Raw genomic sequence first — 26715 nt, forward strand, 5'->3', positions numbered from 1 at the left:
CTAATCAATAGTGATTTGGAGCACCTTTTCATGTGACTACAATCAGTTTCAGTTTTTCATCTGAAAATTGTCTTGCTCATATCCTTTGACTATCAATTGGAGAATGGTTTGAATGATTATAAATTTGAGTCAATTATATATTTTAGAAATGAGCTCTTTATCAGATCCTTTGGATATAAAAATGTTTTCCCAGTTCATTGCTTCCTTTCCAAACTTGTCTGCAGTAGTTTTTTTTTTTTTTTAATTAATATAATGAAAAGTATATATTTTGTGATAAATAATAATCTTTAATACTTCTTAGATCGCAAATTCCTTCCTCCTCCACAAATCTGAGGTAAACTATCCTATGTTCTTCTAATTTGTTTATAATATCATTCTTTATGTCTAGATCATGAACTCATTTTGGCCTTATCTTGGTATATGGTGTTAGGTGTGGATCTATGCCTACTTTCTGCCACACTAGTTTCTAATTTTCCCAGCAGTTTTTGTCAAACAGTGAATTCTTATCCAAAAAGGTGGGGCATTTGGATTTGTCAAATACTAGATTGTTACAGTCATAGGCTATTTTGTTCTGTGAACCTAACCTATTCCACTGATCAACTTCTCTATTTCTTAGCCAGTACCTAAAGGGGTTGATGACTACTGCTTTATAATATAGTTTTAGATCTGGTAAAGCTAAGCCAACTTCATTTGCTTTTCTTTTCATTAATATCTTTGAAATTCTTGACCTTTTGTACTTTCAGATGAATTTGGTTGTTATTTTTTTTTTTCAAATTTAGTAAAATTTAGTTTCTTGGGAGTTTGATTGGCATAGCCCTAAATAAATAAATTAGGTAGTATTGTATTTTTGATTATATTTGCTTGGCCTATCCAAGATCATTTAATATTTTTCCAATTGTTTAGATCTGACTTTATTTGTGTGGAAAGTGTTTTGTAGTTTTGCTTATGTAGTTTCTGACTTTTCCTTGGCAGATAAATTCCCAAATATTTTATATATAATTTATAATTTATATTCAACAGTTTTTTTAAATGGAATTTCTCTTTATAACTCTTGCTGTTGTATTTTGTTAGTGATGTATAAAAATGCTGATGATTTATATGGATTTATTTTGTATCCTGCAACTTTCTAAAGTTGTGCATTATTTCTAATAGTTTTTAGTTTATTCTCTGCAGTTCTCTAAGTATGCCATCATATCATCTTCAAAGATTGATATTTTGGTTTCTTCATTACCTATTCTAATTCCTTTAATCTCTTTTTCATCTCTTATTGCCAAGGCTAGCATTTCTTATACAATATTGAATAGCAATGGTGATAATGGGCAACCTTGTTTCACCCTTGATCTTATTGGGGATGGTTCTAGTTTATCCCCATTATATAAGATGCTTGCTGATAGTTTTAAATAGATGCTACTGACTATTTTAAGGAAAAGTCCATTTATTCCTATATTCTGTAGTATTTTTCATAGGAATGGGTGTTGGACTTTGTCCAATGCTTTTTTTTGCATTGATGGAGATAATCATATGCTTTTTGTTAATTTGGTTATTGATATAGTCAATTATACTAATAATTTTCCTAATATCGAACCAGCCCTGCTTTCCTGGTATAAATCGTAATTGGTCATGGTATTTTTATTTAAGGATGATTATTTGTAATTTATTTGCTAATATTTCATTCAAGATTTTTACATCAATATTCATTAGGGAGGTCGGTCTATAATTTTCTTTCTCTGTTTTGTCCTATCTGGTTTAGGTATCAGTACCATGTCTATGTCATAAAAGGAATTTGGAAGGACTCCTTTAATCCCTATTTTTTCAAGTAGTTTATATAGCATTGGAGTTAATTGTTCTTTACATGTTTCATAGAATTCACATGTAAATCCATCTCATCCTAGGGATTTTTCTTTAGGGAATTGATTAATAATTTGTTCTATTTCTTTTTTCTAAAATGGGACTATGTAAGTAATTTATTTTCTCTTCTTTAATTGAGACAAACTATATTTTTGTAGGTATTCCTCCATTTCACTTAGGTTGTCAAATTTATTGGCATAAAGTTGGGCAAAGTAACTGCTAATTATTACTCTAGTTTCCTCTTCATTGGTGGATAGGTTTCCTTTTCATTTTTGAGACTAACAATTTGCTTTCCCTCTTTCCTTTTTCTAATCAAATTAACTAAAGGTTTATCTATTTTTTTTTCATAAAACCAACTCTTAGGTTTATTTATTAATTCAATCTTTTTTTTTTACTTTCAATTTTATTAATCTCTTCTTTTATTTTTAGAATTTCAAGTCTGATATTTGATTGGGGGTTTTTAATTTGATCCTTTTCTAGCTTTTTTAGTTGCAAGCCAAATTTATTGATTTTTTTTTCTTTCTCTATTTTATGCAAGTAAGCCTCTAGAGATATAAAATGTCCCCTTATTACTGCTTTGGATGTATCCCACAATTTTGGTATATTGTCTCATTATTGTCATTCTCTTGGATGAAATTATTGATTATGTCTATGATTTGCTGTTTCATCCATTCGTTCTTTAGGATGAGTTTATTTAGTTTCCAATTTCTTTTTGATCTATTTTCCCCTAGCCATTTATCAAAGGTAATTTTTATTGCATTGTGATCAGAAAAAAAAAATGCATTAACTGTTTCTGCCTTTCTGCATTTTATTTTGCGGTCTTTATGTCCTAATATATAGTCAGTTTTTGTATAGGTTCCATGAATTGATGAGAAGAAAGTATAATCCTGTCTCCATTCAATTTTCTCCAAAGGTCTACCATATCTAGTTTTTCTAGTATTCTATTTAGCTCTTTAACTTCTTTCTTATTTATTTTGCAGTTTGATTTATAAGTTCTGAGAGAGTAAGGTTGAGATCTCCCACTATTATAATTTTTTTCTGTTTGTTTTTGCAACCCTCTTAATTTCTCATTTAGGAATTTAGATGCTACATTACTTGGTGCATATATGGTTAGTATTGATATTGCTTCATTATCCATGGTACCCTTTAACAAGATATGATTTCCTTCCTTATCTGTTTTAATTAGATCAATTTTTGCTTGTGCTTGTGCTTGATCTGAGATCAGGATGGCTACCCCTGCTTTTTACTTCACTTGAAGCATAATAGATTCTACTCCAGCTTTTTTTCCCCTTTACTCAGTATGTATTGCTCTGCTTTAAATGTTTTTCATGTAAACAACATACTGTAGGATTCTGGGTTTTAATCCAGTATGATATTCACTTAAGTTTTCCATTCATGTTTATAATTAAAACTACTAATTCTGTATTTCCTGCCATCTTATTAACTTATACTTTTATCTTTCCTTTTCCCTTTTCCCTCCTCCCCAGTATTTTACTTATGAGCACTACTTGCCTCAAACAGTATTCCCTCTTTAGAAACTCTTCCCCTTTCTTATACCTTTCCCCTACTATTTCTCTTTCCCCTTCTATTTAGCCTACCCCTTCCCTTTTCAGCTTTCCCCTCCCAATTTCCATAAGATTAGAGATGTTTCTTAGTGAAACCAAATATATCTTATCTTTCTTTCTTATGCCAAATATGATGAGAGTAATATTCACACATTATTTGTTACCCTCCCTTCTTTCCCTCAATTATAATATGGTTTTCTTGCCTCTTCCTGAGATATAATTTCCTTCATTTTACTTCCAGTTTCCCCCTTTTTCTTCCTGTTACAATCCCCTTTCCATTTCTAGTTTCTTTTTTATATTATAACAGTAAAATATTATAACAGTAAAATCAGATTATACATGTACTCTCAATGTATACCCATAACAGAAATACAATTCTCAAGAGTTTTTTTTTTTTTTAACCTTTTTTCTACTTCTCTTGAGTTCTATATTTGGAGGTCAATTATTTTGTTTAGCTCTGGTCTTTTTATAAAAAAATAAATGGAATTCACCAGTTTCATTGAATGTCCATCTTCTTCCCTCAAAGAAAATGCTCAATTTAGCAAGGTAATTTATTCTTGGCTACATTTTAAGTTCCTTCACCTTTTGGAATATCTGATTCTGGGCCCTTCTATCCTTTAAAGTGGAAGCTGCTAGGTTCTAAGTAATTGTTATTGTGGGCCCTCGGTTCTTTGCTTCAAGAGTTCTCAAATTTAGCCATGATATTCCTTGGTGTTTTAATTTTGTGGTCTCTTTCAGGAGGTGTTTGGTGAATTCTTTCAGTGTTCATTTTACCTTCTGATTTTATGATATCAAGTCAGTTCTCTTTGACCATTTCCTGAAAAATAATTTCTAGGCTCTTTTTTTTTTTTTTTCCATCATGTATTTAAGGAAGTTCAGTAATCCTTAGATTGTATCTCCTAGATCTATTTTCCAAGTAAGTTGTTTTCCCAGTTAGGTATTTTTACATTTTTTCTATTTTTTCATTTATTTATTTATTTATTTTTGTTTTGTTTTGCTTGATTGATTCTTGTTGTCTCATTGAGTCATTCATTTCCATTTGTTCAGTTCCTAATGTTAGAGAATTATTTTCTTCATTTATTTTTTTTAACTTCTTTTTGTATTTGTCAAAATGAATTTTTAAATAAATTGTTTTGATCTATGGCATTATTTTTTTCTATTTCACAAATTCTGTTTTTCTGGAAGTTGCTTTCTTTTTCCATTTTATCAAATCTATCTTTCAGCGAGTTATATGCCTTTTCCAAACCCTCTTGCACATTTTTTTCATTTCCTGTCCTCCTTTTTTTTTAGCTCATTTTTAAGATTCTTTTTAATTTCTTCTAGGAGAGCCTTGTGTGATGCTGACCAGGTTATACTGCCTTTTGGGGCTTCATCTGGAGACATTCTGCCTTTAGTCTCCTCAGGATTTGAAATCTGTTCTTCTCTTTTACCATAAAAGCTATCTATTGTCAGAGTCCTTTTTTTTTTTCTTTTTTACTCCTTAAAAAATAAATAAATAATAAGCTCTTCCTTTAGGGGAGGGGAGGGTTTCCAACTTCAGCTGTGGTGGGTCAGTGCTGATTCACTTCCAGTGCTGGCTGGGTGTGGCCAGTTCCCATGAGAGTCTGGCATTTGGGGGTCCACTATTGATCTTTTGTGTTTATGTTGAAAGTTTTATATTTCTCTGTGTGATATCAATCTATTTATTGGCAATTTTTTTAAAGCAAAACCAAGCACTATTGTTCATCAGCAATTGTTTTAAAATATAATCAAGCAGTATTTTAGATACTAGATATACTCAGTTAAAATTAAATCGGTTTCTACCTTCAAGAAATATTCAGTCTTGCCAGAAGTTTACATGTAAAATACACATGCATACACACATATATTTGATATGTCTGATAATTTGAGAGGATGATACTAGTTGCTAGGGAGGTCAGAAAAGCATTTACTTGGAACTTCATATTTGATCTGAACCCTAAAGGAATCTAAAGATTGTAAGCATTTGTGATAAGGAGAAAGACTTAAGGAACTGTTCTTCCCTGGCAAAAAAAAAAAAAAAAAAAAAAAATATAGTTGTTGTTGTTGTTGTTGGTATAAGAAAAACTATGAACGTTATCTTTGGCTGCACTATAATATTCCTAAAGGAAAATAATATGCAAAAAGTCTAGACAGATTATATTGGAACCAAGTTATGAAGACACTAAAATGCTAAATAAATTTCATATAGGGTATCCATTAAGGAACAGGTCAATTCCTCGAGAGCCTCCACAGATGTGGATCATAACATCTGAAGGAGTTACAGGGCAGCCTTTGCTAACACAGGTGTTGCGGACTGGAAATGGGATAAATTGGAGGCAGAGAGAAGAGGAGAGAGGTCAGACAACACAACGGCCTCTCAGTTGGAGAGATCAGAGAACAACCATTGCCTCTCAATCTCCTTCTATCATCCTCTCACAAGAGGAGATCCATTCTGATTTGGATCTCCAGCAGGCACTGTCAGGTGGCTCCCCTGTATTCCAGCAGTTATCCTGTGTATTACAACAGGTATCTGTTTTTTTTTTTTTTTTTTTTCCCTGAGGCAAGTGGGTTAAGTGACTTGCCCAGGGTCACACAGCTAGGAAGTGTTAAGTGTCTGAGGCCAGATTTGAACTTAGGTCATCCTAACTTCAAGGTTGGTGCTCTATCCACTGCACTACCTAGCTGCAAAAAACAAACTAGAAAAACCCACACAAACGAAAACTGCTGTTTCATGAATGATGAGACTGAGAGGTTCATCTGACACTTAACAGGAAAAGGGTGACAGAAAATGATACAGGATTAGAACTAGGAAGAGGGAATAAGTCTGGATAGGAGATTCATTTGTCTAGAGATGCTAACTAAAATCATGTGGGCCAAAAGAAAATGTAGAAAGACAAGAAAGTGGGGCCTAAGAGTAACCTTTGGAGTATGACACAATTAGAATGAATGTTATAGAACATAATCCAGAAAATGAAAATGATAAGGAGTGGTAAGATAAAACACTCCCCACACAGCTCTTCCATCTGAGCTTTATGGACAGTCAATTGAATAAATAAAACATTCTTATCATACTGGACATATTGGAAGAGTTTTGTCATACTTGCAATGAAAGTGGCCTGCTAAATTTATAATCTATTGGAAGAAATTTATTGGTTGTTTTTGAGAAGCAATTCATGTCTGAGGCTGGAAGGAAGAAAATTTCCATACAAACTCATCATTCCCAAGAATTGTGGTACATTTTTTTAGGTTTTCATGGAGTTTCAAAGATTGATAGCATTTTAAAATTTCACATGATTATTCTTTAACATTTGTTTTAAAAACTAAATCAAAAGCTTTGTATTTTTTAAAATATATATTTTTTTCTAATTTCTCTTCTCATAAAAAGTGGATGCAAATGCCTTGGTTTTGAATCCTGGATATTTCACTTAGGGGAGTGATCTTGAATAATAAGATAATCTCTCTAAGTTTCAGTTCAGTTCAGACCTCTAAAATCAATCCCTAATCTGTAAAGTGAGATATTTGAAGTAGATGAATTCTGAAGTCCATTCTAACACCAAATAAATAACCCTGTTTTACTATATTATGAATAGGGAAGTAAAGATTATACACTAGTTTTTTTTTACTGGCAAGGTGTTATTAGCAGTTACATCATCAAATTTGTAATCAAAATCCCCCTGCCCTTCGTAGTACTTGAGTAAGGTTTTGATAATAAGAAGAAAAATATAATGCTTCACTCAAATAACTGTTATGTTTTTAAGCAAAGCCAAATTCTTTTTTCAAAGTTCCTGATTCTGTTTTTGGCAATATGCACTCTGGAAAAAGTTTGGCATGTTTTTGGCTGCTGAGAGATGTTGTTTGGACTTATCTCTTGTCCTTGTTCTAGTTGCTAGGTAACTGAACAAAGACTTGTCCAAGTGCTAAAAATTAGAACTCTGGGGACACTGATAAAGAGCTGGACTCAGGATCATTTAAGTCCTGTTTTATGACCCTAGAAGGGGAAGAGTTAGTTCATTAATAATAAAACATGAATCAACTGAATACTTCAGTAATTAAAATTTTTAATATTTTATTCTAATGGCTCTTTCAGAATTTTTGGTAACTTGGCAATGACTAAGGGAGATGATTTAACATAAAGCCAATTGAATAGATTTCTCTGAATCTTTTATTTGGATTTTTTCATGACTATTCATCTAGTGGCAGATGATTTTTACATTTTCTTTTGTTATTACAAAATATATAGTTTTAGGAGAAAGGAATGTGCTAAAGTGCAAAGTGATCTTAGCTTTATCCTCACAACAGTCTTGTGATATAGGACTGGCATCTACCGCCTGTCATATTATTCTTCCTCATAGTCAAGAGTAGTGCCAATTAGAAGAGAGAAAAGATGAAAAATAACACCTACATGAAATTCTTTCCCTTGCACAAGTCCCTAAGGCATTTACTAAATAGTATTCTTTTATCAGAAAGGGGTCAAGACATTGAGTGATGTCATGTTTAAAAAGAAAAAGCACTTCAAATTATATAGAAAGTAAAAGGAAAAAGTCAAGTTGTATTTACTCTCCATTTAAATAGATTTTTCCTTATTTAAAGAAGATAAAAGATTAGGGTAAAGGGAATGGTGCAAAGTTTTCCTTTCATAGGGCAATTCTCCCTTGAGGGAGAGTGGGAAAGAAAATTCCATATTGGATAAAACAAATACATTAAAAGGAAGTTGTGAATTCATTGTATTTATCACATACTTTAATATGAGCTTAAAGTGAATGAGATGGGGCCAAGATTAATCAAAATGACCAAGTAAGTGTTTGCAAAAAAGCAGTTTCTAAAGAAATCAACTAAAAACATGGAGCTGTGGACATACTTCAGAAATGTATGTGAGTGTTTGAATTCTTATTGTCTACTATGTACTTAATAGGTTGTAAATGGAAAAATTAACAAGCATGAAAAGGACTAAATAAATAAATGTTTTATTAAAATATATATAGGCAATGACTATAGTAATCTACAGTTTGATAAATCCCAAAACTCCAACTTCTGTGATAAGAATTCATTGTTTGACAAAAAATGGTTTTTTTCTGCTTTTTCTTTGTCATTTCTTTCCCCCCTTTTTGGACTGATTTTTCTTGTACAACGTGACAAATAAAGAAACATGTTTAAAAGGATAATACATATTTCACCTATATCAGATTGCTTGCTGTCTTGAGGAAAGGGAAGGGAGGGTGGAGAAAACATTTGGAACACAAAGTCTTATAAAAATGAATGTTAAAAACTATCTTCACATGAATTTGGAAAAAGAAATTACTATTGAGAAAAATGTACAAGAAAATAAATATGCTCTGACAATACAGGGAGCTCAGACATAGCTTCTATACAAACAAAATAGCAGACTACACGTATTAGCTTAATGAGGAGGTTCTGATTTTTTTTTTTTTTTATCAAGGGCCTCTGGTGAAACCTATGTATGTCTCAGAATATTTTAAAATACAAGAAATGAAATGTATATTATAACCAAAAAAGTCAGTGAATATAAAGGGATGTATGTGTATACATGTGTGTGTGTTTGTGTATTTTTTTCAGTCCAAGTTTGTGAACCACCTGAAATATACCCATGATCTCCTTAGGGGTGAAGTGACTCCATTTTAGAAAATTTCTGGTCTTATGCTTCCCCCAAGTTGTCTAAGAATGTAGTTTCCTATTATTATTTACAATATGTTTTATATCAATGTTAAGATCATCATTATTTCCTAACCACTACTCTCCGATATGACCACAAACTCAATAAAAGCATTTCTTGTAACAGATTAGTTCATTTAATCAAAACAAATCAATGTGATTTCCATGTATTCCTCATTCCAATTTTCCCATCAGTCTCATGAAAGATGGGAATCTTATTTGACTTTTGAAATAACAATTAGTCATTATAATTCTCAAGTTTTTTATTGTTGTTTTCTGTTACATTATTATGATTGCCATATATATTATCCTCTTACTTTTTTCTATCCATACAAAAGATCCTAGCCTTCTCTAACTTCTTCCTAAGCATTATTTCTTATTTATACAACTATATTCTATTCTGTTATATACCACAAATTTACTCAGCTATTTCCCCAATCAATTATTATCCATAGTAGCATAGATTTGTAGCTAAAAGGGATCTCAGCAATAATCTAGTCTAATCCTCCAATTTATATTTGAAGAAACTGAGGCTCAGATAATGACATGCCCAAGGTCACATAGGTACAAAGTGGCAAAATTCTAATTTGAACCCAGATCCTCTAACTTCATAGCCTCTAATGTCTTAATTCTTTGCTGTTAACTGCTGCTCTTTCTAATTTTGCCCTTTCTTATCCTTCCTTTTGCTTCTCCTTATTTTCCTCTTTCTGCTGCTGCTAGTGCTACTATTACTACTACTAGTACTACTACTATCACCAGTACTACTATTACTAATATTCACCAAAAATGCTTGGGGGGGGTTTGTTTTAATTTTGATGTTTGTGAACTTTCCCTCTTTGATCTCCTTAGGATAATGTTCCCAGTGGTGAATGATGTCTGTTTCTGTTTTACTCAGGCTTTCTCTAGAAGTAGCTTTTATGCTAAAGGCAGCAGCTATGTGGTATAGTGAATAGAGTACAAGGTATAGAATCATAAATAATCATCTTCTTGAGTTCAAATTTGGCTTAAAACACTAATTAGCTGTAACGTCCTGGGCAAGTTACTTAACCTTGTTTTCACATTTCATCATCCATAAAAAGAACTGAAAAATGAAATGGCAAACCACTGCAGTATCTTTGCCAAGAAAAACACACAAGGGGTTTGAAGAGTTGGACAGGACTGAACAATATCAAGGATTCATGTTGAACAATTACTTACAGAGTCCCTTTGTATAGAGGACTTCAAATGCATGTAACACCAACTTTTTAGCAATAACTTCCTTACAACTATTGCTTTTTGTAGAGGGCCAGATCCCTGAAAAGGTGTACTTGAATCAAGGAAAGCATGGTGCTTATAATTAAGCACCTACTCAGTGTGAGATAATGGTTCTTTATGTGGTGATGTAATGGCTGTGTGCTCAGTGTGCTGTCGTGATGTAATTGTACTGAGGTATTTAAGGGAGTCTCAGACACAGAAGACTCTCTCAAGCACAGACATAGAAGAAGAATCACAGTCACAGACACAGAGAAGCCTTCAGATATCAGACTCTATCTTTGACCAGCCTCACGGTGGCTGTCCTGCCTTCATCTCTCCTCCTCTAAGACTAGATCCCAAGGTTCTGCAGAGAGCTAGTCCAGACATCACAACTTTTTTTGTCTGCGAGTTCTATTCACTCTATCAGGACTTTCCAGGGTACTCTGATAAGTGAAGTCCTGTATTCTCACTTTATCAGTGTCTGCTATTGATAGTCATAAGTTATCAGAATAATGAGAAGCAGATCAGTGTCTTGTAGTGAGGCTCTGTTCATACACTTGTTGTCTGAAAAAGATCTTAGATTTCACATTTCAAAACACATTGAATGATAATTAAGAAATTTAAGAGTATGCCTTATAATATTAAAGGAGGCATATTGAGGTTCAGAGAGCACTGGTTTTAGAATCAAAAGATTTGGTTGAACTCCAGGTTATGATGTTTAAGTCTTTGAACTGCTGAGGACTTCTCTGAGTCTTAGTTTTCCAAACCACAAAATGAGGATGGAAACTAGACTTGTGTTTCCATAGGTGTATGGAAGTTCCCAGATGAAGAAATTCCTTCTACTAATGCAAATCTGTATCTTCTCTGCAACTCTGAGAATTTTCTAGACCACTGAGAGGGTAAGTGACTTGTCGACAGCACAGTTAGGGTGGACAGTGTGGTAGTAGAGAGAATACTGGGCTTTGGGTCTAAATATAGTCTCAAACACACATAAGAAATATGACTCCTTTTTGTCTTTACTTCCTAATCTGTGGAATCCTAAAATTGGGGTAAAAATAGTACCTATTTCCCAAAGTTAAGGTGAGGAACAAATAAGAAAATATATGTAATCCCCTTAACAAAGCTTAAATTCATACATAAATCATAACCATTAAAACATAAAGTTCTTCATTATAAAGTGCAAAAAAAAATAACTTTCACTACATTAAATTAAAAAAAAAGTTTTGCCCAAATAAAACCTGTTAAGAACCATGCCTAAGTGAAGGAGCAGTTCAATTCTCTGAGAGACTCCACAGCTGTGAAATATAAACTTGAAGGAGTTGCAAAGTACCCTTCTCATATGTTCCTTATGGATTGAGAATGAAATAAATTGAAGGCAAGAAGGAAGAGGAGAGAGGTCAGGGAATTCAACTGCCTCTCAGTCTCCTTGTATCATCATCATCCTCTCACATGAAGAAATCAATTCAACAAGTCTGAGTTAGATCTCCAGCAGCCACTGGTAGGTGGCTCCTGTATCACAACAAAAACCAATGCATTATTAATGCAATACCAATGCAAAGATTAGAAGGAAAGCAGAAAACTGGGGGTAGGGGGAGGATTTACAACTAGTGTTTCTATTTGATAAAGCATTATTTCTTTTTTTAAAAAAAATTTTTTTAATATTCAGTTGTAACTTTTTATTGCCAGAATATATGCCTGGGTAATTTTTTTAAAAAAAAAAACATTATCCCTTGCACTCACTTCTGCTCCTAATTTTCCCTTCCCTCTCTCCACCACCTTCCCTATATAGTAAGCAGTCATACATGTTAAATATGTATAATATATCCGAGATACAATATTTGTGTGCAGAACCAAACAGTTCTCTTGTTGCATGGGAAGAATTGGATTCAGAAGGTAAAAATAACCCCGGGAAGAAAAACAAAAATGCAAACAGTTTACATGCATTTCCCAGTGTTCTTTTTTTTGAGTATAGTTGCTTCTGTCCATCATTGATCAACTGGAACTGAAGTAGATCATCTCTTTGTCAAAGAAATCCACTTCCATAAGAATACATCCTCATACAGTATTATTGTTGAATTATATAATGATCTCCTGGTTCTATTCATTACAGCAAAGGATCTAATTCTTTGGGAGGGACACTGATACATTGTGGGTGGAATTATGAACACATCCAGCCATTCTGGAGAGCAATTTGGAACTATCCTCAAAAAGTTATCAAACTGTGCATACCCTTTGATCCAGCAGTGTTTCTATTGGGCTTATATCCCAAAGAGATACTAAAGAAGGGAAAGGGACCTGTATGTGCCAAAATGTTTGTGGCAGCTCTGTTTGTAGTGGCTAGAAACTGGAAAATGAATGGATGCCCATCAATTGGAGAATGGTTGAGTAAATTGTGGTATATGAACATTATGGACTATTATTGTTCTGTAAGAAATGACCAGCAGGATGAATACAGAGAGGATCGGTGAGACTTACATGAACTGATGCTAAGTGAAATGAGCAGAACCAGGAGATCATTATATACCTCAACAACGATACTGTATGAGGATGTATTCTGATGGAAGTGGATCTCTTCAATAAAGAGATCTAATTCAGTTTCAATTGATCAAGGATGGACAGAAGCAGCTACATCCAAAGAAAGAACACTGGGAGATGAATATAAATTGCTTGCATTTTTGTTTTTCTTCCCGGGTTATGTATACCTTCTGAATCCAATTCTCCCTGTGCAACAAGAGAACTGTTCAGTTCTGCACACATATATTGTATCTAGGATATATTGTAACCTATTTAATATGTATAGGACTGCTTGCCATCTGGGGGAGGGGGTAGAGGGAGGGAGGGGAAAAATCGGAACAGAAGTGAGTGCAAGGGATAATGTAAAAAATTACCCTGCCATGGGTTCTGTCAATAAAAAGTTATTTAAAAATTTTTTTTTAAATGTATTTCTTTGGGATATGAGACCAGTAGTAGCACTGTAAAGCATCATTTCTAAAATGTATAGAGTACTGATTCTAATTTAAAAGAATATAATCATTCCCCAATTAATAAATTATCAAAGGATATGAGCAGATAATTTTCAGATGAAGAAATTATAGCCATTTATGATCATATGAAAAAATGTTCTTAATCATCATTGATGCTCTAGAGGAATGAAATTAAGACAACTCGGAGGTACCATTTCATACTTCTCAGGTTGGCTAAGATGACAGGAAAAGCTAATGATGAATGTTGAAAAGGATGTGGGAAATGTGGAACATTAAGATATTGTTAGTGGTACATTAATAAATTATTTGTGGAGCTGTGAATTGATACAACCATTCTGCAGAGCAGGTTGGAACTGTGCCCAAAGGGCTATAAAACTATGCATACTCTTTGATTCAACAGTGTCTCTACTGGATCCATATTCCAAAGTGATCATAGAAGAGGACGAAAGACCCACATTGCAAAAATGTTTGTAGTAGCCCTTTTTGTAGTGGCAAAGAACTGCAGTCTGAGTGGATGCCCATCAATTAAGGAATGGCTGAATAAATTATGGTATTTGGAGGTAATGAAATATTATTTTCTATAAAAATGATGAGCAAGCTGATTTCAGAAAAACCTGAAAAAACTTGCATTAACTGATGCTGTGCAGAATCAAGAGAACATGGAACACAATAATAATATTATGTTATAATCAACTGTGATGAATTTGGATCTTTTCAACAGTGAGGTGATTCAAGGTAATTCCAATAGACTTTGGCTAGAAAGGATGCCTTTTGCAACCAGAGAGAAAACTATGAAGATAGAATGTGGCTCAAAGCATAGTATTTTTAGCTTTTTTCTGTTCATGGTGTTTTTTTTTTCTTGGTACTTTCCCTGTTGATCTGATTTTGTGTGTGTGTGCAGCATAAAAAAAATGGAATATATATAAAGAAGAATTGTACATATTTAACCTATATCAGATTTCTTGCTGTTAGGGGTTAGGATTGGGGGGTATGGAGGGAAAAATTTGAAATGCAAGTTTTGTAGAGGTGAATGTTGAAAACTATCTTTGTATATATTTGAAAAAATAAAATAATATTTAAAAAAGTAACAAAAAGCAAAAACAAAATCATAAAGTTCTTGAGAGCAGGGATCATTTTGTCTTTTGTCTCCAGAAGTTTTCACAATACCAAGGATATAATAAGTGCTTTCTAATTGATAGAAATTCTTGTTCTGTTGATCTTTCATAAGAAGTAAATCATCATTTATATTTGGATGTACCTTAAAACTATAAATACTCTTTAATCCAGAAGTACTATCATTATCTGTTTCCTAAGTTGATAAGGGAAAAAGGAAAAGAACCTCAATGTTCTAACATTTTATAACAGTTCTCTTTGGGTGGCAAGGAACTGGAAATTGAGAAGATTCCTCTCAATTGAAGAATAGATAAAAAAGTTGTATTATGTAATTGTAAAGGAATAATGCTGTTCTATAAAAAATGATGAGCTTGTTAATTTTAGGAAAAAAATTAAGAAAAAAACATGGCAAAACATGAAAAAAATGAAAAATGAAGTGAGCAGAACCAAGAGAATGTTGTACATTCAAAGCACTATGTTATTCAAAGAACTAAATTATTGTATCATAAAGAGTCAAATCAATTACAAAGGACTCATATAGGTGGATGACATTTTCCTCCAGAGAAAAATTTGGTAAGCTGTGAAATGGTGGCCTACCATAGGACAAACTGGAGAGAAAGGGATGGAAACAATCTAGAACTAAAAAAATGTAATTAAAATAGATAAAATTACTTTTTTAAAATAGAGAATTAAATATATTTGCTATTCTTCATTGATAACCATAGAGTAAAATGCAAGTGACTAAGTTGAAATCAAGCTATTGGATTATAGTCTTGACTTGGTCACTAACTAATTATATGACCTTGAGTAAATTAGTTCACTTTTATGGGTCTTTTTCTTATCTTACAATTGGAAATAAAAACTCTGCATTACTTATATTCTGTGTATTTATATGGTGAGATAGACCTGAACTTGTGAGAAATGAATGCATATTATGATATTCATATTATCATATATTTCCTTTCTTTTAACGGTTTTGTTATACTGAAAAGGAGGGAGGACCTAGGTGCTAGAACCTATATAGTTGGCCTATAGTATATAGTAGGTTATGATTTTCAAATCAAAAAGGGTGTTTTTCTACCTATTATTACTATACTTGATAGTAATATATATATATATTACTATATCTAACTATACTTGATAAGAAATTGAAAAGGATCCTATCAAGCAGCTGGAAATAAAAGGGTACAGATGGAAAGTTTTTGAAATTGAAAATTCCAGCCCTTATAAATAATGATTTATTTTCCAGCACTAGGAAGCTTGCCCAGGAAAAAATATATTTGTATTCCCATCCTTATTTTCCCTTTATTTTTCATAGAAAAGAGATTGAGAATTTGCTTGCTTTACATGGAGTGAAAATATGATAATCACAGGTAGCTCTCTCTCTCTTTCTTTATCTATTTATCTGTGGTATCAGTATTCCTCTGTTAATAGATTTTTCTCTGTCTGTTCTTTGTTTTGTATCTGACCAGTTTATTTTTTCCTCTAGTGATTCTGGGTTTATTATATCTGAAGTGTGTGATATGTGTTTATTTGTTTTCAAGTGAATTCACCATTTTCTAAATGCTTACTACATGAAGCTCTCTAAAACATATGGGTGTCTAAATTCAAATCAGTAAAAAATTCTGAACTCATAGTCAATTAATTTTTTTTGATCCGCTGTCATGTCTGTTTAGTTCATACAGGCTTTCCTTGTTTCATTTCTGCACAATACAATCCTTATATCACATTTGGTTATTCATATATCTTTGTACAAAGGACTAATGTTGAAACCTTAAATAATTACAAGGTCCTGCAAAAGTTCACAGTGGTTTTTGGCTTCATCACAGAACATCATCCCATGATAGTCAAAGTCAATTGAGGCCAGATGAAAGTCTGTTTCCACTGTTTCTAACATTTTTATTATAAGGGAGAAGGGCAGGAAGTGCAATCAGTTTCAAAGTCTAGGAATCCCCGTCTTCTTATATGCTTGCAGAGAAATCCACTTTATTTCAGAATATATTACAAAGTAACACTTTTTGCTTTAGTTTCCCAAATTACTTCCAAAGACTTTTTGGTTAAGAATCTTTAAAACTTTCTATTTAGCATTTTCTTTGTTGTTGTTGTTGTTGTTTGCATTGTAATAGTACTGTATAGAGTATAATTGTGACCTTATGCTTCTTCATTAGACATTTTTAAAAGAAATTTTAATGTGATAAAACTTATCTCAAATGACCCCTAAAACATGAATATGTCACTGCTTATATGTTCCTTTTTATTATTTCTGATTGTTTCTTGTCTTCTTTATATTGTATATTAATAAAATTTTAAAATATATATCGTGTATACTTTTTCTTTTTTAATTTTAATGTGTTGAATTAAATGCAAAATAACAAAAAATAATAAGAAAGAGAAAGACAGAAAAGAAAAAAAAACAAAACAAAACATTGTCAGGTGCTCAGTAAAACTTCAAGTAAGATTCAAAATGTATAACAGTAAATTAACTTGGGAGATGAGCATTAGGACCTTAAGAAAATTCTTGGCCTTTTTCTTTTTTCATTTATAAGAAGGGGATAATAATCTTTGCATAATAACCTTTCACGATGCTGAAAAGGGCTTATAATGTTGACTAGAAGAAGTATATGTTCATTTTCTCAAAGACACAGTGGGTGGGGGAATTATTGGGAATATTTTAAAAAGTATATGTGGAAAAGCAAAAAGCATTCTTGAGACAGAAGAAGAAAATAAAAAGGAAACTACACACCTTTTATCCATGAGTTCCTTTGGAGGAAAAAAAGAAAACAAAACGCAATTCAGCTATTTCCCTGATTAAAGAAACAAATTATTTAAATGTATCTATTTGCATAGTATTTCTTAAAAAACACATTATATAAAGAAAGACTCTAACAAGTAATTATAAATGATCTCAGTAATGCCCTAATGTACTCCTGATGGTTGAACTTATGAAAATATGATTCTTTTCCTTGTGATTCTTTTACTCTATAATTGATGGATGGATGGAAATAAAAGTAAGCACATAGCAGAGAGCAAAAACAAAATAAAACAAAAACAAAAACAAAAAATAAACGAAGAGTACCAAACAGTAACTTACAATGCTTATATTCTTTGTGTCCACTGTGTTTATAGTGAAAACACACCCACCATGCCCATACACACACACACACACACACACACACACACACACACACGGTTAGATGTGTATATATAAATATATGAATATATATGTACATATATACACAAATAAATATATTTACTATACATATGCATTGTATATATTCACATATATAAATAAATATATTTAGCATATACATATATATATATATGTATATATTTAGCATATATAGTATCTGGAGGCCAGAGTTATTTTCTTAATTCTGACACTAAATAATTAGGGAACCTTGAGCTGTTTGCTTCTTCTTTCCTGAATGGAGTTTCTTTTTGCAAATTAGAGAGCTGAATCCTCCTCTTTTCTTGAGTGCATTCCATGTTCTAGATTCTATGATTTTAAACTTTTAACTGAGTGACTAGCTTGATTATTTAATACGAAGGTGCCTTTTGAAAACTATGTTTTCATCATATTGGTTATAATTCAAAGAGATATTTTGGTTGACTAAGGAAGCCTGAATAGGCAAAGAAACATTATGCTAGGAAACAAATGATAAAATAAATCTTCCTTGTTAAGGCCATATTTATTAAGTTTGATAAATCTAATTTTTTCTTTAGCATTGCCTTTTATGTCAATCAAGGGTTTTTCCTGGCACTCTCCCTTGATACATTAATATAGAATATGTATTTTGAGCTCTTCTTTCCTAAAGAGCATGATGCTTTTGACTTATAACATTAAACATATTGAAGTTTCAAAGACCTCCTCTCCCCCAGTTCTAGTTAATTCCTTCTATTACCTTTCTTTATAATACCATTCCTTTTGGATGCCTTCATAGTTCCTAGCCTGTCAAGGAGTTTCCTGTGTTACTGGAGCTTAAACTATGTTGATATATTCCAGTAACATATCTCACCCACAACATTCTCTTACCCCAATCTGCCAGGAAATAAGTTCATGAAAGAATGGAATAACATGTTGGGTTGTTACAAGACAAAGAATATTGCAAATACAATTGCTTAAAACATCTAAAGGGAGTGTTTATTTGCATAAATGTAACTTCTTGACAGTTACCATTAGTAATATTTGTATAAGGAAAGACAATGTGAGCTGGCAATGCTTACTTTTTTTTTTCTCTCTCTTTATGGGATTCTTTAAATCCTATCTATCATGCTAGGGCTATTATATTTTAATCCCATTCCATAATAATTATTAATCACAGTAATTTGAAACAAAGTAAAAAGGAAGAGGTAACAATAATTGGGATAAGAGGGAGGACTCAAACAAAGATTGTAATTTTTAGGATTACTTTTGTCATGCTTTATGAAAAGGTAAATGTAAATTTTCCTCAGTGAATTAAAGTAGGAAATTCCTTTCCATTTGTATCCTGAGATAATGACTAGCTTTATTGTTTTTTTTTTTTTTTTTTCTCATGTTCACACTACTTCTCTGTAACCTTCAGAACTGGCTTAGGTATTAAACACAAGGGAAGGGTGGGAGGGAAGAAATATATATTAAGTGCTGCTATGTGGCAGACTCTGTGTGTTTTACAATTATGATCTCATTTGATTATTGTTCTACAAAATATAATGAATGGGCTGATTTCAGAAAGGCCTGAAAAGATTTACGTGAACTGATGCCAAGCAAAACAAGCAGAACCAGGAAAATATTGTGCATAGTAACAAGTTTATCTGATTATCAATTATGAAAGACTTGGTTCTTCTCAGCAGATCAGTGATCTAAGGCAATTCCAATAAACTTTGGATTGTAAATGGCATCTGCAATCAGAGTGAAAACTATGGAGATTGATTGTATGTTCACTTTTTTTCTGTTTTTTTTTTCCTCTCATGTATTTTTCTTTTGTTCTGACTTTTTTCTCCCAACATGATTCATGAGAAAATACATTAAAAAAAAGAATGTACACATATTACAAAAAAAAATTATATATAACTGAAGAAAACAAAAGAAAAATAAACTTGCCACTGGAAGAAATAATGAGAAAAGTGCTGAAGGCAATCATTTGAAAAAGATAAACTCTGTGTTCCCCCACAGGAAATTGCTAAATTATTTTAGTCTAGATTTGATTTGTATTAATGTCTTCTTTCTCTACTTTTGGAAAGATGTCCCATATCTGAATAAATAAAAATATGACTTTCATGTATTTCTAGTATTCTGTTTTGGGAAAGAGCCTTTCTATTTCTTTCCACTTGACCACTTCTTGACTTCCACAGCATTTCACTGACATATCACAAATCAGCCATCTAACAGTTACCCCACTTTATATCAGAAAAAAAGATGTATCAAGGAGAAAAATGCATGGAAAGAAATAAAAGAAATAGAGTATGATTAGTGCAAAGAATCAGGCAGCTAGATGGTGCTGTGGATAGAATACTGGACCTGAAATAGGGAAAACCTGAGTTCAAATTTGGCCTCAAACACTAGTAGTAGTTACACTGGGCCAGTCACTTAATTCTGTTTGTGCCAGTTTCCTCATTTGCAAAATGAGCTGGAGAAGGAAATGGTAAACCACTCCAATTTGTTTGCCAAGAAAAATTCAAATGAGGTTCCCAACAGTCACACAGTACTGAACAATAATAATGCAAAAAATAAAAATGTGAGAATTCAGCTATTCTATCTTATCTCTAGCAGACTCTAGCTATCGATAGTGATGTTTCTATTGGTTTCTGAATGCATTGATTAAAGACTTTATCCTAATATCTCAGTATTTTTCATTCCTTTCTTTATTCAGTCAACATTGAAGCAATAGCAGCAGTGGCAATGATAGCATTCCCAAGGCAAATCAGTCACACACCCAGGTCTCCTACCATACTTAATAACACAACATTTGTATTGTCCAAATTTCTGTACTTGCTTTGTCTGATGTGCTCACATATGAGTCTGATTCTCACTCTTTCTCTACTTTCTTGGGCCTCATTTTTCTGATGAGACTCATTTCCACCCACCCTTAAGACAGTACAAAGGCTATTTTCACTTCTAGACATATCTCTCTACAGGTGCTTAAATAGACAAACCCTGGGAAATTCTAATTTTCCAGCAAATATAAGTTAACAACTACAAAATGACTTGTCTTGTTTAAGTTAACTTAAGAGATATCTAGATTTTTTAATAGTATGTTGTAGTTCCATTCATTTTCATCTCCCCAAGCTAGTAAAGGTTTCTATTCCCAACAATTATTGTTGAATTTATAATAATATCTTTTCTAATAGATAATCCAAGCATAATGCACTTAGTCACATGAACCAATACCTGGAGCTAATTGCTTTTAGTTTCCTTAATTCCTAATCTTGGCATCATATTCTTAAAATTACTCTCTGGGAAAGAGAAAGGAGAACTATGAAAGATGTTACAAAGATAGAACATTACAACTGAATGAATATGAAGGGGTTATTGGGAAGGGTAGAAGCTGAGAGTAAGGAATCCAGAATAATTGGCTCAAAAGTTATGACTGTTTAGTAACTTTTTGTGCAGAATACTAAATTGCTTTCCAGAATAATTAGTATGCACAATTCAACTAAAAGCATGTCAATATACTTGATCTTTTCTAAAGCTCCTCCAGAATTTTATTTTTGTCAATTTGTTTTATTATGTGGGAGGTAAAACCCCAGATTGGAGTGCTGATTACTTTTCCCAGCAATATTTGTTTTAATCAGATAGTAAATTCTTATTTCAATAGCTGAAATCTTTTTGTTTATTGAATACTATGCCATTTTGTGTAATATGAAAAATAGTTGATTAAAATTTCAAAATACTGTTATTTCTTATTAAAATTCAACATTATCACTATCTTGTATTGAGATAAAACTTTAAACTGAGTTTTGAACTTTGTAAAAGCTTCATCAACTGCTGTTCAGTGACTGAAAGAATTGCATTTCTATTTTTGTCCTTACAATAATCCAAAATCATGGTTCCGTCACATACAACACAATATTTTAGATGTGATTTCACAAGGAAAAAAACTAATGGAAGTAGGTAAGCTGAGAGAAATGGCCAAGAAAGACATGGCCATTTTACTAATGCTCCAGTCTGAAATTCTGAATTCTGAATTATCTTTTAGAAAAAAGAAAAATGAAACCATAATGAAAAGATGCTCTGTCCTGTTATAATTATTTTTAAGAAACAAAACTAAATAAATATAAACATAAATTTAAAAATCATGTTTTTATGTGTTTGTGGTATTCCTATTTCTAAGTTGTTAAAGTTTAAAACGTCACTAAGACTTTTGCAGTGCCTTGTATACAAACCTTGCAATAATCTTATGAATAAGGGATAGGTAAACACAGATATTGTTATCATTATGATACAAATGTTGAAAATCAAGCTCAGAAAGATCAATATCATATAAACATGGTTCCACTGGTAGTATCTCAGTCAAAATTTGAACCCAGATCATCCTATTTTCAGGTCCAATATTCTTACAGTTGTTCTCTATGATGTTCTCTATGCCATACTGTCTCTCCTCAGTTATCCATTAATGTCTATATATCAATATTAATGCTGGATAGCATATAAATTTCACACAGTGTGTAATATCAAAATAAAATATGAGCATAAAATATTACCTCAAAGGGAAAAAATCTACATATATATTTGTATATTGCTCATGATAAAGCACTTTGTATTTTGAATTTTTCTAAAGCCTTGTTTAATGAATGGTAATTATTTTGGAGAAACTGACAAATATTCTTCAATTTTGTTGCTGTTTTTTTATAGTATTATTGATATAAAATTCAGAAGTCTCTTGGACCATCAAATATAATAATATCATTGAAAAACTGTTGTTTTTAGTATTTAGTGGCATAATTTTAGGACAATAAACTTATAGTAATGTGGTCATTGGTTTTTATCACATCTGCACTTCCGGTATCCAAAATATGCAGGCTTTTGGTGATCAGGGCAAATGTAAAATGCTAAATCTCAAAGTATGGTGGTTTAGCAAAGATGATCTCTCACAATACCTACAAACATTTTATTGCGTGAATCCAAATTCACCCAAAAAATTATAACCAATTACATTTTCCATGTGTGTATTATCTTAGTGTTCAAGCATGTTTGGAAAACAGCAAAGATCCATAGTTAGGACTTTGTTCAGACATCTGTAGTAAAATGAAAAATTTCCTGAAAAGGATATGACCTTACCTTTCAGAATATTATTTCAAGAAAGAGTTTCAGACTGACTGAGTTGAGGGACTAACTTTATATTATGAACAGGGCAGAAAGAGACACTTTGATTTACAACTGCTGTATACAAAGAATTACACAGACAGAATTAGGACCAGTCCTGTCATGAATATTGGATGATCCTTGATATTTAAACCACTTCCAAGAAAAGGAAACTTGACAAAGTTTGCATTGTTGAAGAAAATCTCTTGCCTCCTATAAGGAGTAGACAAGAGAGAAGATGTGACCTGGTCAGAGTAGAAGGAACAGATGGGCTTTAAAAGTACCTGATTTGGATCTGTTCTTTTCTTTTGAATGTTTTTTTTTTCTTTTTAGAAAGAAGAGCAAAGAATTGGCTGCAATTTGCCTCTCTTTTTATATTTGTGAGGGGAAAAGCAATGCTTGGCTCTCTGGTGATCACATCACGAGGTCTAAAGGACGTTAAAGAAATATTTCTTGAGAATTCTTTACCATTCTCCTTTCAGAAATGTATATGTATCTCTTCTCTTAATAATCATTGTGTTTTTTTAAAATTTCATTATATAGAAATCTTTATTGATAATATTGTATTAAGCTAGGAATTTCTTCCTGTTAATGAAGGTGCTTTTAGGTACTTTTAAACCTCTCTCTCTCAAAAAAAAAAATATTTATTAAATCCAGGTGCTATTTTATCCCTGGAGTAGGAAGACACTGAGAGTATTCATCATTAACATGTTTTGGGTAAGATAATTTGATGATTATTCAATATGGTTACAGTGATAACTATGATAGATCACAGAACTTTTATCAAAGTTCATTCACAAAATATTTTATTCAGTAAGGGCACTGGACCTGCTTTTAATATCATTTCAAAACCATCCCTAAGGGGAAAAATCCCTGTGACCCACTGTTGCTGAGAGTGGAAGTGACCCACCTTTATCACTAGCCCCAAGATGAACTACTGACTAATTCCCACTGGCACACAGGTAGCTGTAAAGAGTAGCACCATCAGTATACATGAATATGTGTGTTTATGTAAATTTCTGTATGTATATATCATTCCTGTTTTATCTTATGATTGTATATATTCACATAAGTGTTTATCCATACATACACACTTATATTATAGGTAGAAAGTTAAGCAGTTAAAATGGATTGAGTTTCAATCCCCCATGAAGATGTCATCTGAGAAATACTTCAATGAGTGATGCAGTTCTGATTTTAACACTCACAGCTACTGAAAATCAACTAATAAAATAAGGAAAGTTAACCTGATGGGAAAGGAATTATAATAATAACAATTTGCTTTAGCTTCCTTAATTCCTAATCTTGACATCTTTTTACAGATGAAGAATTGAGAAAAACAGAGTTTAGTGACTTTCCCAGCATCTTATGCTTTGTAAAGTATCTGAGGCTGGATCTGAACTCATGAAGATCAGTCTTCCTCATTTCAAACACACTGTTACCACCTCGCTTCCATAATAATGATGATGATTAGTATAATGATTTTTAAGGGATTTATCTCATTTGACCTTTATGACAACTTTATTAATTTGTTTATATTTATTTATATGAAAACTTTATGACAACTCTGGACAATAGGTACTAGAAAATAGTTATTATTCCCAGTTTATAGATAAGGAAAATGGAATAATTCGAGATTGTGACTTGACCAGAGTTGCACAGCTAGTAATAACAGGCCATATTTGAACTCATATCTAACTAACTTTAGCCCTTGTATTTTATCTATTTTGTCATTTAGATATGGCATAGACAAAGACATAAGCAAAATATTTTATATCCAATGGAAATATTTTTTTTTCTACATTAATGTAGAGATCTGCAGATAGTGAGGAAACTCTGGGTAAGATATAAGACCCTTCAGCCCAGAGAAACCTGCTGACAATGTTTGGTTTGGGTCCCCACCTTCCTTTGGTGCTCTCACCTTACCTGAGAAGTCAGGGAGGGCATAAACATCTGTGTTCTACTAGAAGCAAGGGATATTTACAGTAAAGAGAAATATTTACATATCAATAGCAGGGTCCTTATAGTTAGCACTTGCTCAGTATTATATGATGATATAATGGTTCTCTAGTTGGCACATACTTAGTGTGCTGTAATGATGCAATCATACCAAGGTATTTAAGGTCTGAGAGAACTTGAAATAAGGACTCCATCTTTGACCATCCTCCTGGGTCTCCTTTTTCATCACTCCTCCACTAAGACTAAGGCTGGTCTTGAGATTCTCCAGATTGCAAGTCTATCCAGTATATTTGGGCACCCAAATATGGGGGCTCTAGAAAACATAGTATATTTTGGCACCCCAATTTGGGGGCACTAGAAAGCACATTACATTTTGGCATCCAACGTGGGGCCCTAGACTTGAGGCTCTAGAGGCTCTAGACAGGAGGCCCTATACTCACCAGCTCGACTGAGGTGATCCTCAAGTTCAGTGGAGAAGTCCCATGACCAGAAATAGGGTAAATATAAAAATAGGCAAAGTGGAAAGATTCAGTAAGGGCTAAATTAATCACTTTGATTTTTTTTTTCAGCCAAAATGGGGCAAATACTTAGAAAAGAGCCTCCTCCACCCTGAGGGAAGGATGAAGCAAGTGTAGTTAGGTCAACAGAGAAGCAAGGTTTGTTGGTTACTCAGAAACAGATCACTGGGCTCTTAAATATATTAGAGTGCATGTATCCTTGGCTCTCTAAAGAAGAAAATTAGAGTCAGAGATGTGGAAAATAGTGGGAAAGCAACTAGGTGGATATTACAAAGCTATGGGTCCTGATTCAATTACTGAGGAAACATTCCTTATGTACAATATAATACGATTGGTTTAAAGAATCCCACAAGTTTTAAAACAAGGAAAGATTTTAATGTAAATGACCAGACAAGGAAGTGTGAAAAGAGCAGGAGGGGGATAATACTGACAATGCAGCTGAAAAGCATGACCATTTGGGCAGGGAAAAAGTTAAATATTTTAAGGACAGTGATGATGAGTTTAAGAGGGGTGATGTTTCTTATTTTCACAGCTCAGTTCCACCTACACTCAAGCATGTGCCCTTAGGGTCTTCCCCAACTCCTGACCCTCCTCCCTCAACTTTGCCTTCACAGGCAGGGGAAAGAGGAGGAGTGGGAGGGGCAGTGACACCATCAGCACTGCCAATGAAGCAGTTTTGCCCATCCTGATGTCACCATTATAAGAGGCATTAGTTAAAGCTAAAGCAGGAGGACAAGATACATCTGGTTTGAGAATAGAAGCATATCCTGTGGTTGAAGAGCTTGACTCTTTAGGTCAAGTCAGGAAAAGATACACTCCTTTTAATCTGGAAATTATCAAAAATCTGAAAAAGGCTTGCACTCCTTATGAGTCTACATTGTCTTATGTTAAGATGCTATTAGAGAATTTGGCTTATGAAATTTTAACCCCTAATGATTGGAAATCTATAGAAAAGACATGTTTAGAACCTGGACACAAATCTTGTTGTAGCTTTCTGAGTATAGTGAAATCTGTAGAATACAAGCCCAATGAAATAGGCAACCTAGAGTTAATATATCAGTCACCTCTGACCAACTAACAACTGTAGGTTATTATGAAGATACTTTAGCTCAGATTAATTACCTTTTGACAGCATATGAGCAAATTGCTTCTGCTGCTACCAAAGCATGGGTCACCATGATGCAGGTTTTTCAAGATCTGAAAATGGGAAGACAGGATCCCTTTTGGGAAGGGATTTCCAGAGAGACTTGTCAATGCTTTCAATGTGGTAAAGCAGGGCATTTGAAAGCTCAATGTTGGCATAAAGATAAAGTGAAAAAACAGAGCGAGAGAACAAGAACCAAAAGCTTGTGTCCAAAATGCAATAATCCTCAATGACAGTAAATAGTAGAGAGATGAAACTGAGACATCAAGATGCTCCTCAAAAAAAAAAAAAAAAGAATGGGGGAGCCACAGGTAACCCTAGAGAACTTCTAAACTTAACCCTTTATACTATTAATTTTTTGATTTTTTATGGCGATGCACCTTGATAAAGATGGTTTCAG

At 32.8% G+C, this 26715-nt stretch overlaps 1 protein-coding gene across 1 annotated transcript in view; it reads right to left on the reverse strand.

The window, feature by feature from the left end:
- The window catches only part of LOC127538643 (ras association domain-containing protein 7-like), a 135156-nt gene extending 108807 nt beyond the window's left edge, over positions 1–26349 (reverse strand). The window contains 1 exon segment of the mRNA XM_051962417.1: positions 26294–26349. Within this exon segment, the coding sequence (XP_051818377.1) occupies positions 26294–26349 (56 nt within the window).
- Between the last annotated feature and the right edge of the window lie 366 nt (positions 26350–26715).

The sequence above is a fragment of the Antechinus flavipes genome, chromosome 5 (genome assembly GCF_016432865.1).
Source record: "Antechinus flavipes isolate AdamAnt ecotype Samford, QLD, Australia chromosome 5, AdamAnt_v2, whole genome shotgun sequence".
Classification (NCBI taxonomy): domain Eukaryota; kingdom Metazoa; phylum Chordata; class Mammalia; order Dasyuromorphia; family Dasyuridae; genus Antechinus; species Antechinus flavipes.